This window comes from Spermophilus citellus, assembly GCF_964194105.1.
Source record: "Spermophilus citellus genome assembly, chromosome: 3".
Lineage (NCBI taxonomy): Eukaryota > Metazoa > Chordata > Mammalia > Rodentia > Sciuridae > Spermophilus > Spermophilus citellus.
The window spans coordinates 10,662,709-10,677,953 of record NC_138184.1 but is presented as its reverse complement, the minus strand read 5'-3'; the positions used below and the strand labels follow the sequence as shown (position 1 = coordinate 10,677,953).

The window sequence follows — 15,245 nt, the reverse complement described above, 5'->3', positions numbered from 1 at the left end:
AGAGAGGTAGAGAAAGAGAGGAGAGAGAGAGAGAGAGAGAGAAAGAGAGAGAGAGAGAGAATTTTAATATTTATTTTTTAGTTATCGGCGGGCACAACATCTTTGTTTGTATGTGGTGCTGTGGTGCTGAGGATCGAACCCGGGCCGCATGCATGCCAGGCGAGCACACTACCGCTTGAGCCACATCCTCAGCCCCGACATTCTGGTTTAATAAAACTGTAAAAATAGGCTGCCTCTCCTCTGATTTAGGGAACAATCAGTTCACCACTCTGAAGGCTGTGAGCCCTGTTATCAGAAGGAAAGTTCATTTTATAAAATCTCTCATTTTGATGACTTCCTCTTTTTATTTAATTTCTTGAATTAGATTCATCTCAACTCAGATGGAAGCACCCCGAAAACATCTAGCCATGACATTGACTAACCACCAGCCGACTGTTCTCTTGGGGCTTTGAGGATTCAACAATGCTAATGGTCACCTGGTCAGGAACCCCACAGGATAGAGCTGTCATTAAAACTAACTGTGGGCCAGGCATGATGGCACATGCCCGTAATCCCAGCAGCTCAGGAGACTGAGACAGGAGGACCATGAGATCGAAGCCAGCTTCCGCAAAACTGAGGTGTTAAGGAATTCAGTGAGACCCTGTTTCTAAATAAAATACAAAACAGGGCTGGGGGCGCTGGGGTTGTGGCTCAGTGGTAGACTACTTACCTTGCACGTGTGAGGCACTGGGTTAGATCCTCAGCACCACATAAAAATAAATAAAATAAAGTATTGTGTTCATCTACAACTAAAAAAAAAGATAATATATATATATTTTTTAATATTTATTTTTTAGTTTTCGGCGGACACAACATTTTTGTTTGTATGTGGTGCTGAGGATCAAACCCGGGCCCCACTTGAGCCACATCCCCAGCCCCTAAAATAAAAAAATTAAAAAAGGGCTGGGGATGTGGGTCAGTGGTTGAGTGCCCCTGAGTTCAATTCTGATACAAAAAAAAAAAAAAAATCAAGAAAGTTAAAAGATCATTTGGGTTTTTATGCTGTGTTGGTGGGAATGGAACACACTGTAGCCAATGTGGAAAAGAGGATTGAACCCAGTGCCTCACATGTGCGAGGTAAGCGCTCTACCACTGAGCCACAACTCCAGCCCCTCTTTTTATTTTTATTTTTTGGTACTGGGGATTGAATTCAGGGGTATTTGACCACTGATCCATATCCTCAGCTATTGAGGGCCACAGCTGAGTCAGGATGACACATGGCATATTGCCAGAAGGGAGTGGTTGAGAGATGACTGCCAGGGAGCCATTGACATGATGATGGTTATGTTAAACTGTGTATTCAATTGTATATTTGACCTTTACTGTCCGGCTATAGGGCGGCTCTTGCTGCCTCAGGCGCTACTTTGGAATTCCGGTGGAGTTCTTGCAGCCTTCTGAGGGAGAGTGCTTGTGACCCGGGTGGAGGGTGAGAGTGTTCCTGGGGAGTGTGTGTGGAGTGCTGGTGGAGTTCGGCAATAAAGAGTTGCTGTTTTGAACCTACAAGTGCTTCCTGGCGGCTCGGTTATTTGTGCCCAGCCAGACTGTGGCACTCAGTTCTATTTTGTATTTTATTTAGAGATAGGGTCTGAGTTGCTTAGTGCTTTGCATTTGCTGAGGCTGGCTTTGAACTGTAGATTCTCCTGTCTCAGCCTCCCAAGCTGCTGGGATTATAGTCATGTGCCACTGCGCCTGGGTAACCATACATTCTTTTTTTTTTTTTTTTTAAAGAGAGAGTGAGAGAGGAGAGAGAGAGAGAGAGAGAGAGAGAGAGAGAGAATTTTTAATATTTTATTTTTAGTTCTCCGCGGACACAACATCTTTGTTGGTATGTGGTGCTGAGGATCGAACCCCGGCCGCATGCATGCCAGGCGAGCGCGCTACCGTTTGAGCCACATCCCCAGCCCACCATACATTCTTATAGATTTTATGACCAGGAAAAATTATTCTTATCTCCCTGGATTTGGGGATCTGGTCTGTGAAGAGTCACAAATGTCTCCCCCTTCAGGATAAGTTGGGTCCCTCTTATCAACAATATTTCAGGCCTGCATTTCTTCTGCAGATAACAGGTAATTTGGTGAGAAATGTGACATATTCTGTCCATTTAAGCCAGGGAGGGCTGCAGGTAAATTGCTTTTTGGAAAGGAAAACATGTGGGGGTCAACCCAGTGGGCCCATTTTATAGAATTAGTCCCCTAAACTTGTGTTCTCACCATTCTCATCTGTCTGTGCCTTATCAATATATAGAGAGGACTTTATATTATATGAAATGTGCCAATCTGATAAGGACAAATACTGTAATCCCTTTATATGAAGTACTCAGGGTCTAACATTTTTTTTTTTTTTAAGTACTGGGGATTGAACTCAGGGGTACTAGACCACTGAGCCACATCCCCAGCCCCATTTTGTGTTTTATTTAGAAACAAGGTCTCACTGAGTTGCTTAGTGCCTCATTGTTGCTGAGGCTGGCTTTGAACTCCCAATCCTCCGTGTGCCACCACTGGCCCCAGAGTCTAATTCAGAGTCAGAAAGAAACACTGTGGTTTCAAGAGATTGAGTAGAGTGCCAAATAATTTCTTTGGGCGGGGTGGTGTCCTAAGGTTTGAACCCAAGGCCTCTGGCATGCTAAGCAAGCTCTCCTATTACTGACCCGAATCCCCAGTTCAGAAGTGGAGAGTTACTTAAGATAAGTATTAAGTTTCAGTTTTGGAAGATGAAGAGTTCTGGAAATCTGTTTTGCAATATTTAAATATATTTAACCCCAGAAGACACTTAAAAATGTCTTGAGGACAGAGGTCAGGGGTTGGGTGGGGCTCAGTGGTAAACAATTTGCTTAGCCTGAGGGCCCACGGCTACATCCCCCAACACCCCACCACACCCCAGCCTAAGCCAACTATGTGACCTCATTCCCTGCTTTCAGTCACAGTCTAGGGGGCGTGGCCACGGAGGATGCCCACTCAGTATTGGGGCTGGAAAGCCGTGCGGGGCGGCTGCGCATGCGCCGGCGCACTCAGCTCTAGGTTCTGGCCACGTCCGGAATTTTCAGTTGGTTTCTGGGTTGTGCTCCTTTGTCGCGCTGTGACCTACAGCTGTTGAAGGACCCGAAGGAAGACTTTGGGAGATCCCAAAGGCGGGAAAATAGAAATGGTGAGTGCAGAGTTGGGGGCCCCGAGTCGAGGGAAGACGCAGGTTGGAACGTGCCGAACCGGCCCGGGGGCGACGCCGCCTCCGCACGTCGGCTCCCGAGCGGGGCCGAGTCCGCCGCGGCGCCGCTCCCCGCGCGGTGACCGCCGGCCCGGAGCCCTCGCCGGGCAGTGCCGCCCGCGGCCCCGCGGCTCCCGACTGTGCCGTGACGGAATGGGGTCCTGTGTCTGGGAATTCATCGGGGTCACAACTGAAGTGACCGAGGCGAACGTTTTCTCGCTCCGGGATGGATGCCTGCCGGCCGAGGGGGCATTTCTTTGCCGCCCCGGGGAAGAAAACGCGTCGTCCCCTCAGGCTTGCCCCGGGCCCGCCTCCCCAGGGAGGCCCCAGCCTAGGGCTCTCAAGTTTGGGGACGTCCTTTACCTCTGCATTGGAATTGTGGGGAAGCAGGACCCTGTCGCAAGTCAGAAGTTTTGCATCTCTTTCCTTGGGTCCACCCCTTAATTCTAGTTTTCCTTTGCACTTGGAAGTTTTTATTCAATTGCGTGATTGTGTGCAGTGTTTAGTTTTGTGTGGGAGGAGATGAACCCATTGCGAGATGAGATGCCAGAAAGAGAGAAAATTCTGAAGCCGAAACTTTTTTTTTTTTAAGGAGAGAGAACCTCAAGATGTGAGATCAAGCTGGGGAATCTAGTTGAGTGGTAGATGGTTTGCCTAGAGAGGCTCAAGACCCTTATGTGAGATCAGGGTACCAGGGTATTTAAGTTCTCTCCCCTCCCTTCCAGTCCGTGGCACTTCAAAAAAACTTAAATCACTTTTTTTTTTTTTTTTTGCATGTGAATGTCTATAGAGCATTTTCAAATTTTAAAAAGTACACTATTCGTAAGAGGATTGAATCCCCTATCTCCTTTTTTATGCATTGTTGGAAATCGAATACAGAACCTCAGACATACGGCATTCCTGTTTTTATTAATTTATTTTTCTAGGTGCTGCTGATGTAGGGGGGTGGCTGGCCCATGGTAGGCAACTGCTCTACCACAGAGTTCTGTCCCCAGCTCTGAACTACTGTTTTAAGTGATATGATGAAATCTACTAAACTCAATGTATCTCTGAGAATTCTAGTTTATTTAAAGGGTTGATTTCCAAGCCCTAATGTGTACTATGCTACCTGTTCCTGATAGTATCATTCAGTGAAAGGAAAAACAATGATGCTCTTTTTTATTTCAGTTAGAAAGAAACTTGATTTTGTGTGTGTGTGTGTGTGTGTGTGTGTGTGTGTGTGTAAGCCTGTTTGTGATATTGGGGATTGAACCCAGGGCCTTGCATGTGCTAGGTAAGTGCTCTACCAGTGACTTGATATCCCCAGTCCTTTTTTATTTTGATACAGGATCTTGCTAAATTGCTCAGTTTAGCCTCAAACTTACTTTCCTCCGTCCTCAGCCTCCTGAGTGGCTGGCATTGCAGGTGTGTGCCAGTGTATTTGGGAAAACTTGAAAGGTTTGCAGTTCCATTACTTTTTTTTTTTTTTATTTTTGGTACTGGAGATTGAACCCAGAGGCACTTTACCATTGAGCCACATCCCCAGCCCTTTTTATTTTGAGGCAGTGTTTCACTAAGTTGCTTGGGGCCTCCCTAAATTACTGAACTTGCATTCCTTCTGTCTCAGCCTCCTGAGTTGCTGGGAATACGGTTGTGTGCCACTGCTTCCAGCCTGTAACATAATAAACATTAAATCTTAGAATTGTTCCTGTGCAAAAAGCTGAATTTTCAGGGGCTGGAGCTGGGGCTCAGTGGCAGAGCGCTTGCCTAGCATGTGCGAGGCACTGGGTTCAATTCTCAGCACCACATATAAATAAATGAATAAAATAAAGGTCCTCAACATCTATTAAAAAAGAGATTTTTTTTTTAAAGCTGAATTTTCAAAAGCCAAAGGAGCTGGACATAATCCCAGCTACTCCTGACACTGAGGCAGGAAAATTACAAGTTCGAGAGGTCAGTCTGTGTAAATAAGTGAGACCCCTCATTTCAAAAATAAAAAGGGCTGAGGGTGTAGCTCAGTAGTAGAGAGCTTACTTAATATGGGGGAGGCCCTGGGTTCAGGCTGAATACCACCCCCCCCCAAAAAAAAGAAGAACAGGAAAAATAGTTAATAAAAATAGTATTGAAAGCAGAATGTGGCTTATATAGATTTATTTTACATAATAATACAGTCAAGCCAGGTGCTATAGTGCACGCTTGTAAGCCTACCTATTCGGGAATCTGAGGCAGGAGGATAGAAAGTTCTAAGCCAGTGTTGGCAACATAGTGAGACCCTAATTAAAAAAATAAACTGTTGGATGCAAGTAATTTCCCTTCCCTAGCCTCCAGAGAAGCTTAGACCATAGGCTCTTTCCAAGCCTGTCCTGACTCTTTTTTCCCCTTTAAATTAGTTTGAATAGATACTGTTTTTTTTTATTGATATTTTCACAAACTAGCTTTTGGTTTTGTTCCCTGTCTAAATTTATTTTCCTCAAATTCATTCATTTCTTTTCTAACTTATTTATGTTTTTGTGCTTTACTCTGGATTTAATTTGCTCCTTTTTTTGGTTTCTGAGGTAGACAGAGGTATTATTGGCAATAGGTTTCTTTACTGTATGTGTTCAGTAGCATAAATTTCACTCTAGGTACTGCTTTTGTGGCATTTCAGGAATTATGTTAATTATTATTTTCACTTCCCCAGTGTTCTTGAATATCCCTCTGCATTTTTTTTTTTCACATCAGTTTTGGAAGGTCATATTGGCATTTCATTGAGATCATTGTTTCTTTACACATTTGTGCTGAGGGCCATTGCCAAGTAGGAATGACAGCGTACCCTATGTTAAATGGACTTGCCTTGGAATTTCGCTGTTGACCTTGCTTGTGTGTTTGAGAAAGGTGACCCTGCTCAAGGATGAGGGTGGATCCAGGATTAGGGTGGATCCTGCAGGTTTGAGGAAGTATCCCCCTCCTTGGGTTTAGGGCGTTCCCGGTTTAAGACAAGTTTAAGGCTTTCCCAGTTTAAGACAATATGGGTTTTAGGGAAATTCCATGTTGAAGATTATTGCTGCTGGGAATAGGGCGTTTCTGCTGCTTGAGTTCCCCTTGAGTTCTCGGGAGATTCAGAAAGTATTTTGGGAAAAAAGCCTCCTGGAGTAAGTGAATTGGGCGGTGGCAGAACGGGGATTGCCCCAGAACGTGTGTAGAGGCCGGTGTGAGTTCGGGAATAAAGAATTGCTGTTTGAATCTACAAGGTGTATGGTGGCTCGTGATCTTGTGCCCAGCCAAGACATTGGCACATTTGCATAGTTTTCATGAGCCCCTAAAAGGGTACTTTTCATTTCTGTTGGACTGCATTTTATTACTTGTTTGTATCTTTTTTTTTTTTTTTTTGGTATAAGGGATTGAACCCAGAGGCACTTAACCACTGAGCCACATCCCCAGCCCTTTTTATTTTCTATTTTGAGACAGGGTCTTGCTAGATTGCTCAGGACCTCACCAAGTTTCTGAGGCTGACTTTGAACTTGTGATCCTCCTGCCTCAGCCTCCTGAGTTGCTGGGATTATAGCCACTACACCCTGATATTACCTTTTGATCCTTAGAATTTTCATGTGTCTGCTTGAAATTACCCAGGTATTCTTGCAAATTGGTTAGTGTTTCTGATAGAAACCTCAGCATATTTCCAGGAGCAGTGGTGCACACCTGTGCAGTGTGCTGCACACTTTCTAGCTACATGGAAAGCTGAGGCAAGTAGATGCAAAGTTAGAAGCCAGCCTGGGCACCTTGGTGAGGCACTGTCCCAAAATTTTAAACAGGTTGGGCAGTTGGGCATAGTAGCACATACCTGTGTGTGATCCCAGGGACTTTGGAGACTGACAGGAGGATGGCAAGTGACTCTGGAGGCTGAGACTGGAGGATGTCAAGTTCAAGTCTAGCCTCAACAATTTAGTGAGACCTTGTCTCAAAATAAAATACAAAAAGGGCTGGGGATGTGACTCAGTAGTAAAGGCCCTTGGGTTCAATCCTCAGTTTGCACTCCCTCCCCCACAATAAAGGAGGTGGCTGGGCAGCCTCTGCAACTTACTGACACCTGGCCTTTAAATAAAGTAAAAAGGCCTGGGAATATAGCTCAGAGAAGCACTCTGAGTTCAGTCTGTCACTGTGTGCCTAGCATGTGTGATGCCCAGTAACTGCCCTGCCCCCATAGACACACACCTCACCATATTAGTCTTGTTAGGCTTGTTTTTTTTTTTTTTAACTTTTTTTAATATTTATTTTTTAGGTGTAGATGGACACAATACAACACCTTTATTTTTATGTGGTGCTGAGGATCAAACCCGGGTCCCACCCTTGCTAGGCGAGCGCTCTACCGCTGAGCCACAATCTCAGCCCCTTGTTAGGTTTGTTTTAAATTTCTGGTCTAATGGTCCCCAGATCTCTTCTATATCTGAACTTGGTTCTGGAGCTTGTCTTCTCTTCAGACTGTGTTTAGAAAGTCTTTAGTATGCGTCATACATTCTTGTTGAATACTGGACATGCTGTACTTGAGAAAAAGAGTGGAAGAGCCTCAGGCCTTTAATATGAGGTTTGAGGTTTATCCTTCTGGGTTTAGCCGAGTTATTGTTTTCTTTTTTTCTGTAGCACTGGGAATTGAAGCCACGAGTGCTCTACCACTGAGCCACATCCTCATCCCTTTTTTTTTTTTTTTTGAGAGAGAGAGAGAGAGAGAGAGAGAGAGAGAGAATTTTTAATATTTATTTCTTAGTTCTCGGCGGACACAACATCTTTGTTTTGTATGTGGTGCTGAGGATCGAACCCGGGCCGCACGCATGCCAGGCGAGCGCGCTACCACTTGAGCCACATCCCCAGCCCATCCTCAGCCCTTTTTATTTTATTTTACTTTTTTTTTAAAGGTAAAGAACTGGTTTTTTTTTTTTTTTTGAGAGAGAGAGGGGGGGGGAGGGAGAGAGAGAGAGAGAGAGAGAATTTTTAATATTTATTTATTTTTTTTTTAGTTCTCGGCGGACACAACATCTTTGTTGGTATGTGGTGCTGAGGATCGAACCTGGGCCGCATGCATGCCCGGCGAGCGTGCTACCGCTTGAGCCACATCCCCAGCCCCTATTTTTTATTTTGAGAGAGTCTTTCTGAGTTGCTCAGGCTGGCCCTGAATTTGTGATTCTCAGTTTCCTGAGTAGCTGGGATTACAGGCGGGAACCACGGTGCCTGGCCTGGTGGTGCTATTGCAGTGTCAGAGTGTACAATTTCCTGGTTTTGCTTCACCTTTCTGTCCCCTAGTATTGCTAAACTTTGGTAAAGATGTTCTAAAATCCGAAAGATGGGGAAAGAAATGGTAAACTTTTTTTCACTGTATTTCACTATTATTAAAGGGAAATCCTAATGACATACTAGCAAGATTTGAAAACATTCTCAGGGCTTTGGACCCAGGGCCTCCTGAATCCCGGGCAAGTGCTCTACCACTGAGGTACACCCCCAGCCCTAGAGGCACAATAAATAGCTGGGAACACTTTCAGTGGCATGGAGTCCCTCACACAGCCCAGGCCTTACTGCAACTTGGATTTTCACAGGTCTCCTGGTATTTCATGTTTCTTGGTGAGAATAGTTTTTTCAAATTTGTTTTTATTTTAATTTTATAGTTTTAGTTGTAGATGGACACAATACTTTTAGTTTATTTATTTTAATTTCTTTTTTTGTGTGTGGGGCTGAGGATCAAACTCCAATGCCTCACATATGCTAGGCAAGTGCTTTACCACCGAGCTACAACCCAAGCCACAAGAATAGATCTTAAGGATGTATTTATTCATTATAACCATATTCTGATCAGTTCTATGTTTCATACACAGATAGGTGATGTACTATATAATGCGGAAATGACAGTCTCTCACAAGGGGTTGATTGCCTTAAATTTTATTTCATTTCAGTAGAATTCCTCTCATTTATTCAAGGTGAATTGGGGGCCACTATTAGAAGGCAGTCAGACATTCATTGTCCACAGTGGAAGTGAAGAAGTAAATGTCTGTGTGTTCATGATTCTGCTAAATTTTATAAGAAAGTGAGATTTGGTGTTCTGACAACCCAGTTAAACAGAGAATGTTTGCATGTCATAGGGATTGAGGGCAGATCCACAGTGCTGTCATTCTCACCCACCCTTCTGCACATATGTGGGATGTTTTAGGACTCAGTGGCCTTTGAGGATGTGGCTGTCAAGTTTACCCAGAAGGAGTGGGGTTTGCTGGATTCCTCACAGAAGAAACTCTACCGAGATGTGATGTGGGAAACCTTCAGAAACCTGGTTTTTGTAGGTATGAATCACTTCATTTCTTTTCTTTTTTTTTTTTAAGTTTTTTTTTTGTAGTTGTAGGTGGACAGCATGCCTTTATTTTTATTTGTTTATTTTTTTTAATGTAGTGCCTCATACATGCAAGGCAAGCACTCTGCCGTGAGCTACAGCCCCAGACATCATTTCTTGATTTCTTGATTAAGTTAAGAAGAGAGCAAGAGGTTTTTTTTTGTTGTTGTTGTTGTTGAGCTGGGGCACACTTTACCTCTCAGCCCTCTTTTTTTTTTTTTTTTAATTATTATTATTATTATTATTATTATTATTATTATTTGAGACAGGGTCTTACTAAGTTGCTTACAGCCTCGCTAAGTTGCTGAGGCTGGCCTTAAATTTGGAATCCTCCTGCCTTAGCCTTGCATTGCTGGGATCATGGGTGTGTTCCACCCCACCTGGCTAAGTTTCTTTTCTTTTTTTTTTTTTTAAATATTTATTTTTCAGTTCTTGGCAGACACAACATCTTTGTATGTGGTGCTGAGGATCGAACACGGGCCGTACGCATGCCAGGCGAGCGCGCTACCGCTTGAGCCACATCCCCAGCCCACTGGCTAAGTTTCTTGATCATCAACTTATCAAGAAAGATTTCTAAGATTTGAAGGGTGGAAAATGGGTTACTTTGTGTCTGGGTCACAGCTAATTATGATCTAGAACTTCATGATTTTTCAGTAATTTATGATTATTTTTCTGCGTATGAATTTTAGGGAAGAAATGGAGAGACCACAACATTGAAGATGATGACAAAAGTCAGGGAAGAAATCGAAGGTGAGTTGCCCTCACAAGAAAAGACAGTCTTCCGGGCCAATAAAAGCAGCAAACAGGCTGGGGATGTGGCTCAAGCGGTAGCGCGCTCGCCTGGCATGCGTGCGGCCCGGGTTCGATCCTCAGCACCACATACCAACAAAGATGTTGTGTCCGCCGAGACAACTCACACAACTGCATCTTGGGATTAAGCAGGTGTTAGACAACTGTTTCCTGGGTTCAAGCAGGTGGTCAGTGGGAGTAAAAATCTACTTCAAAGTCATAGGTCATCAAGACAACCATATCCTGGTTCCAGTACAGTTTGTGGGGTCCAAAGTACAGAAGACAATATAGTTTTTTTAATTTAGCAGAAAACAGCTTTCATTTTATTTTCTCAGAAATGGGTCCTGCAGCTGTCTCTTCATGGGAGTAGTAACAGAAAAACTAAGGTGGAGACTAGAACAGCTGAGATGGAGTCCCTGTGGCTGCACCTGTTTGCTCATATAGCCATAGTGACTTCATTCTTGCTACCCCAGCAGGGAGGGAACTGTTAACAAGTGCCGGGTAGTTTTACCATGGCAATTGCTTTACATTAACAGTATTAGTAACTTTTTTAAAAAATATTTTTATTCTTTTTTTTTTTAGTTATAGTTGGACCAATACCTTTATTTTATTTATTTATTTTTATGTGGTGCTCAGAATTGTGAACCCAGGGCCTCGCCACTTGGTGAAGAGTTTCTTGATCATCAACTTATCAAGAAACATTTCCTAGATTTGAAGGGTGGAAGAGGGGTTACTTTGGTAAAAATGTTAGTCTGGGTCACAGCTAATCATACATCTAGAACCTCATAATTATTCAGTAATTTATGATGATTTTTCTGGGTATGAAAAACCCAGAAAATAACCCAGTGCTTTACCGCTGAGCCACAACCCGAGCCCAGTATTAGTAACTTATTTATGCTTTCTTAAGACTATAGTTAACTTATGGCCTACACACACATATTATCATTTTATTTCTGTTATCTTATCAAAATCTTACTTCTGTAGTCTATAATCTATACCTATAATTTATTGATTGTATTGATCAGTTCACACCACAGCCAGTCCAGATTATAGTTTATTGTCGTCAGAAAATTTTCACCTAAAATGACTTTGTAAAAATGTCATAGATGTTCAGATGTTCAGAGGCACCATGAGTGTAAACAATGTGGCAAGGCTTTTTTTGTTCACTTCAAAACATAGTTAGGAAACCCCATGGATAAGGATTCCTGTTTTGATATAGAGGTGGTAGAGTACTTTTCCATAGCTTTACATACATAAGTAATTTTTTTTTTCAGTATTAGAAATTAAACATAGGGACTTGGAGATGCTAGGCAAGCACTGTACCATTGAGCTGCACCCTATCCTTGTTTACTTTCAAATAGTTTAGACAGGGCAGGAAATGGATACTTTCTCTGAAAATGTTGAAATATGAACCTAACAACTGTTAAATATATGTATATGTATATATATGTATACATATAATTATTAATACAAAAGTTAAAAAATAAAATATATATATATGTGTGTGTATGTATATATATATATATATATATATATATATATATATATAATTATTAATAAAAAAACCTTTGACAATGTGATAATCATTTTTTGTGAAAGTTATATGGTAAAGAGACCTTGTGGAAAGGAAAGAATGTAATCAAGGTAGAGAAAATTTCATCCAGATTTCAAATCTCAGTCTCACCAAGAAACTGTGACTTGTGCAACCCATGTAAATGTAGTATGTGTGGAAAAGTTCACGCATCTGTCATTCTTTAATAGGTGTATCCGATCTCATGCTGGGCACAGACCATATGAGTATCAGGAATATGGAGAGAAGCTATATATATGTAAGAAGTGTGGTAAGAGTTTCATTTGTCGCAAGTTCTTCCGGGCACATGCAAGGACTCATACTGAAAAGAAAGTCTATGAGTGTAAACAGTGTGGCAAAGCCTATAGTTATCGCCATTGTCTACAGAACCACGAAAGTATTCATACTGGAGAGAAACCGTATAAATGTAAACAGTGTGGCAAAACTTTCAGATTACTCGCTTTCTTTCGAACACATGAAAGAACTCATACTGGAGAGAAACCCTATAAATGTAAAGAATGTGGGAAAGCCTTCCTTTATTATGAGACTTTTCAGGGACACATGTTCGTTCACACTGGAAGGACATCTTTTAAATGTAAGGAATGTGGGAAAGGCTTCGGTAGCATTGGAGCCTATCGGGGACACAGGAATATACACACTGGAGGGAAACGCCACCAGTGTAAGCACTGTGGGAAACACTTCCCATATTATGCAAAGTTTAAAAGACATGAAAGGAGTCACACTGGAGAGAAGCCTTATCAATGTAAGCAATGTGGCAAATCCTTCAGTATTTCCATAGACTTTAGATGCCACGAAAAGAGTCATACTACAGAAAAACCCTACAAATGTACAGAATGTGGTAAAGAGTACAAGTATCCACAGAGCTTTCGATTGCATAAGAAAACTCATACTGGAAAGAATCTTCACAAATGCCAGGAATGTGGGAAATCCTTTGTTAGCTTTGCAGCCCTTCAAGTACACAGGAGAACACACACAGGAGAACGACCTTATGAATGTAAGGGATGTGGAAAGGGTTTCCTGACAAAAAGTCAGTGTCGTGTGCATGAAAGAATTCATACTGGAGAGAAACCCTATAAGTGCAAACAGTGTGGGAAAGCATTCGGATACTCCAGCTCCTTTCGGGTACATGAAAGAATCCATAGTGGAGAGAAACCCTATCGGTGTCAACTGTGTGGTAAAGCCTGCAGCAGTTCAAATGGAATTCGAGCCCATGAAAAAACTCACACTAGAGAGAGGCATCATGAGTGTAAACAATGTGGCAAGGCTTTTGCCAGCTCCTATACTCTTCGAGTACATGAAAGAACTCATACTGGAGAGAAACCTTATGAATGTAAGCAATGTGGGAAAACCTTCACTTATTCGAACTGTCTTAAACTGCATAAAAACTCAAGCTGTATAGAAGCCCTCTGAATGTGAACTGTGTGGTACAGTCACTTCAGATGTTGCAATTATATTTGAGTACACGAGAGAAGTCACACCAGAGAAAAGCCCTGTGGAAGTAAACAACATAGGAAGTCCTTCCTTTACTCAAGTGACATTGGAGAACACAGAAGATATCATGGGACAGAAACCTAGTGCATGTAAGCTGGTGGTAATGGCACATGCCTGTAATTTCAGCCACGTGGGAGATTGAGGCAGTGGGATTCCATGTTCACGGCCAGCCTGGGCAATTTAGGGAGACCCTGTCATGAAATAAAATATGGACTGGAAATAGGTTCAGATAGGTATATGGAGCATGTGTAAAGCCTAGGGATTAATCCCCAGTATCCCCGCCCCCAACATAAAAGAGTAAAGGAAAACCCTATGCATAAAAACAACATGGAATAGCTAAGTACTTCTGGCTTTTTCAATTGCACAAACAAGTTCATAGTGGAAAGAAACTATGAAATATGAGGAATCTGGGAAATCCATCACACAACCTTTGGAAGACACATGCGTATGTGTATTAGAAATGTTTTAAGTGTGAAGAATGTTGGAAATTTTTCAATCATCATGGTTTTATTATTTTCTTTTTCTTCTCAGGACTGGGAATTGTCTACCACTATCTCCAGCCTTTTTAAAAAATTAAAACTTGGGGATGGTGTCACTGTGTTGCCCAGGCTGATGTTGAATTTCTGATTGTCTCGCCTCAGCCTCCTGAGTAGCTGGAGCTACAGGTGTGCACCATCGTACCTAGCTAAAAGTTTTACAGTTGCTTTCAGTCATTTGGCAAGTCCATCTGGACAAAAGTGCAGTAAATGAATTATGGAAAGCCTAATGCAAATCATTTCATCATATAATCTTCAGAAAGTTCACAGCATGGTTAGTAACATAAATGTTTTAAATATACTATCTTTATTTGTGGGCATTTTTTAAAGTAGTTTTTTGTTGTTGATGTACCTTTATTTTTTATTTATTTACATGTGGTACTGAAGATCAAATCCAGTGCCTCACACATGCTAGGCAAGAGCTTTGCCACTGAGCTACAGCCCCAGCCCCAGGCTCATTCTTTTTACCATGTTTAATTATTAAAATCTGCCAGAAACAAGAAAATAATGTCATCAAGGCTTTGAAAGCATGATTTGATAGTGTTGTCTTCAATTTCCTAGTCATATCTTTAGCTTAACCATCACTAGAGATCTGCAGATTCTTTAAGTGGGGTCATGAATATTTGTAGACAAACATCAGGGTAGGTGCTCCAGTTTCCTGTACCCTAGAATAGTTTGTCATGTGCCCAGTTTGCATGAAAGAAATGCAGCTTCCCTGCCACATGTTGATGGACCCAGGAAGGGTACTTGCAAAATTCATCATCCAGTGGTGCCTACAGAATGGGCCAGATGTTTTTATACTTGGGCACATCCTGGTGTATAGCTTTATACTATTGGGCTCTGCCCTCACCATCACAAATGACAATTTGGAGAATTGTATCCATCACCAAAATGGTTACAGTTTTCTGTCAGCTGTAATGCTGCTGTCCTAGAGCACTGACTCTGGAGGCATATGGAGTAGAGGGTGGGGCCTGGGTCAGATTCTACCAGGTGGAATGCTTTCTAAATAGAACTTGTACATTCTACCCTTGAACGCTTTTTTTTTTAAGTGAATCATCTGCAATTATGCAAGCCCTTCAGGTATTTTATTTCGTGATATGTATTTTTTTAAGAGAGAGGAGAGAGAGAGATAATTTATTTTTAATATTTATTTTTTAGTTCTCGGCGGACACAACATCTTTGTTTGTATGTGGTGCTGAGGATCAAACCCAGGCCGAACTCATGCCAGGCGAGCATGCTACCGCTTGAGCCATATCCCCAGCCCTACCCTTGA

General features: G+C 42.2%; 1 protein-coding gene across 3 annotated transcripts in view; it reads left to right on the top strand.

Moving 5' to 3' along the window:
• Nucleotides 1–3,061: 3,061 nt before the first annotated feature.
• Nucleotides 3,062–15,245, top strand: part of LOC308645545 (zinc finger protein 124-like) — a 29,240-nt gene continuing 17,056 nt past the window's right edge. The window contains exons 1-5 of one of the 3 annotated variants that reach the window (XM_081287754.1): nucleotides 3,082–3,183; nucleotides 5,092–5,172; nucleotides 9,392–9,518; nucleotides 10,255–10,315; nucleotides 12,116–12,195. In XM_081287754.1, the coding sequence (XP_081143880.1) occupies nucleotides 3,181–3,183; nucleotides 5,092–5,172; nucleotides 9,392–9,518; nucleotides 10,255–10,315; nucleotides 12,116–12,195 (352 nt within the window). In that variant the 5' untranslated portion in view covers nucleotides 3,082–3,180. Of the gene's footprint in view, nucleotides 3,184–5,091; nucleotides 5,173–9,391; nucleotides 9,519–10,254; nucleotides 10,316–12,115; nucleotides 15,013–15,245 lie in introns of those variants that run through there. The other 2 variants (XM_081287752.1, XM_081287753.1) reach the window with 2 other exon arrangements.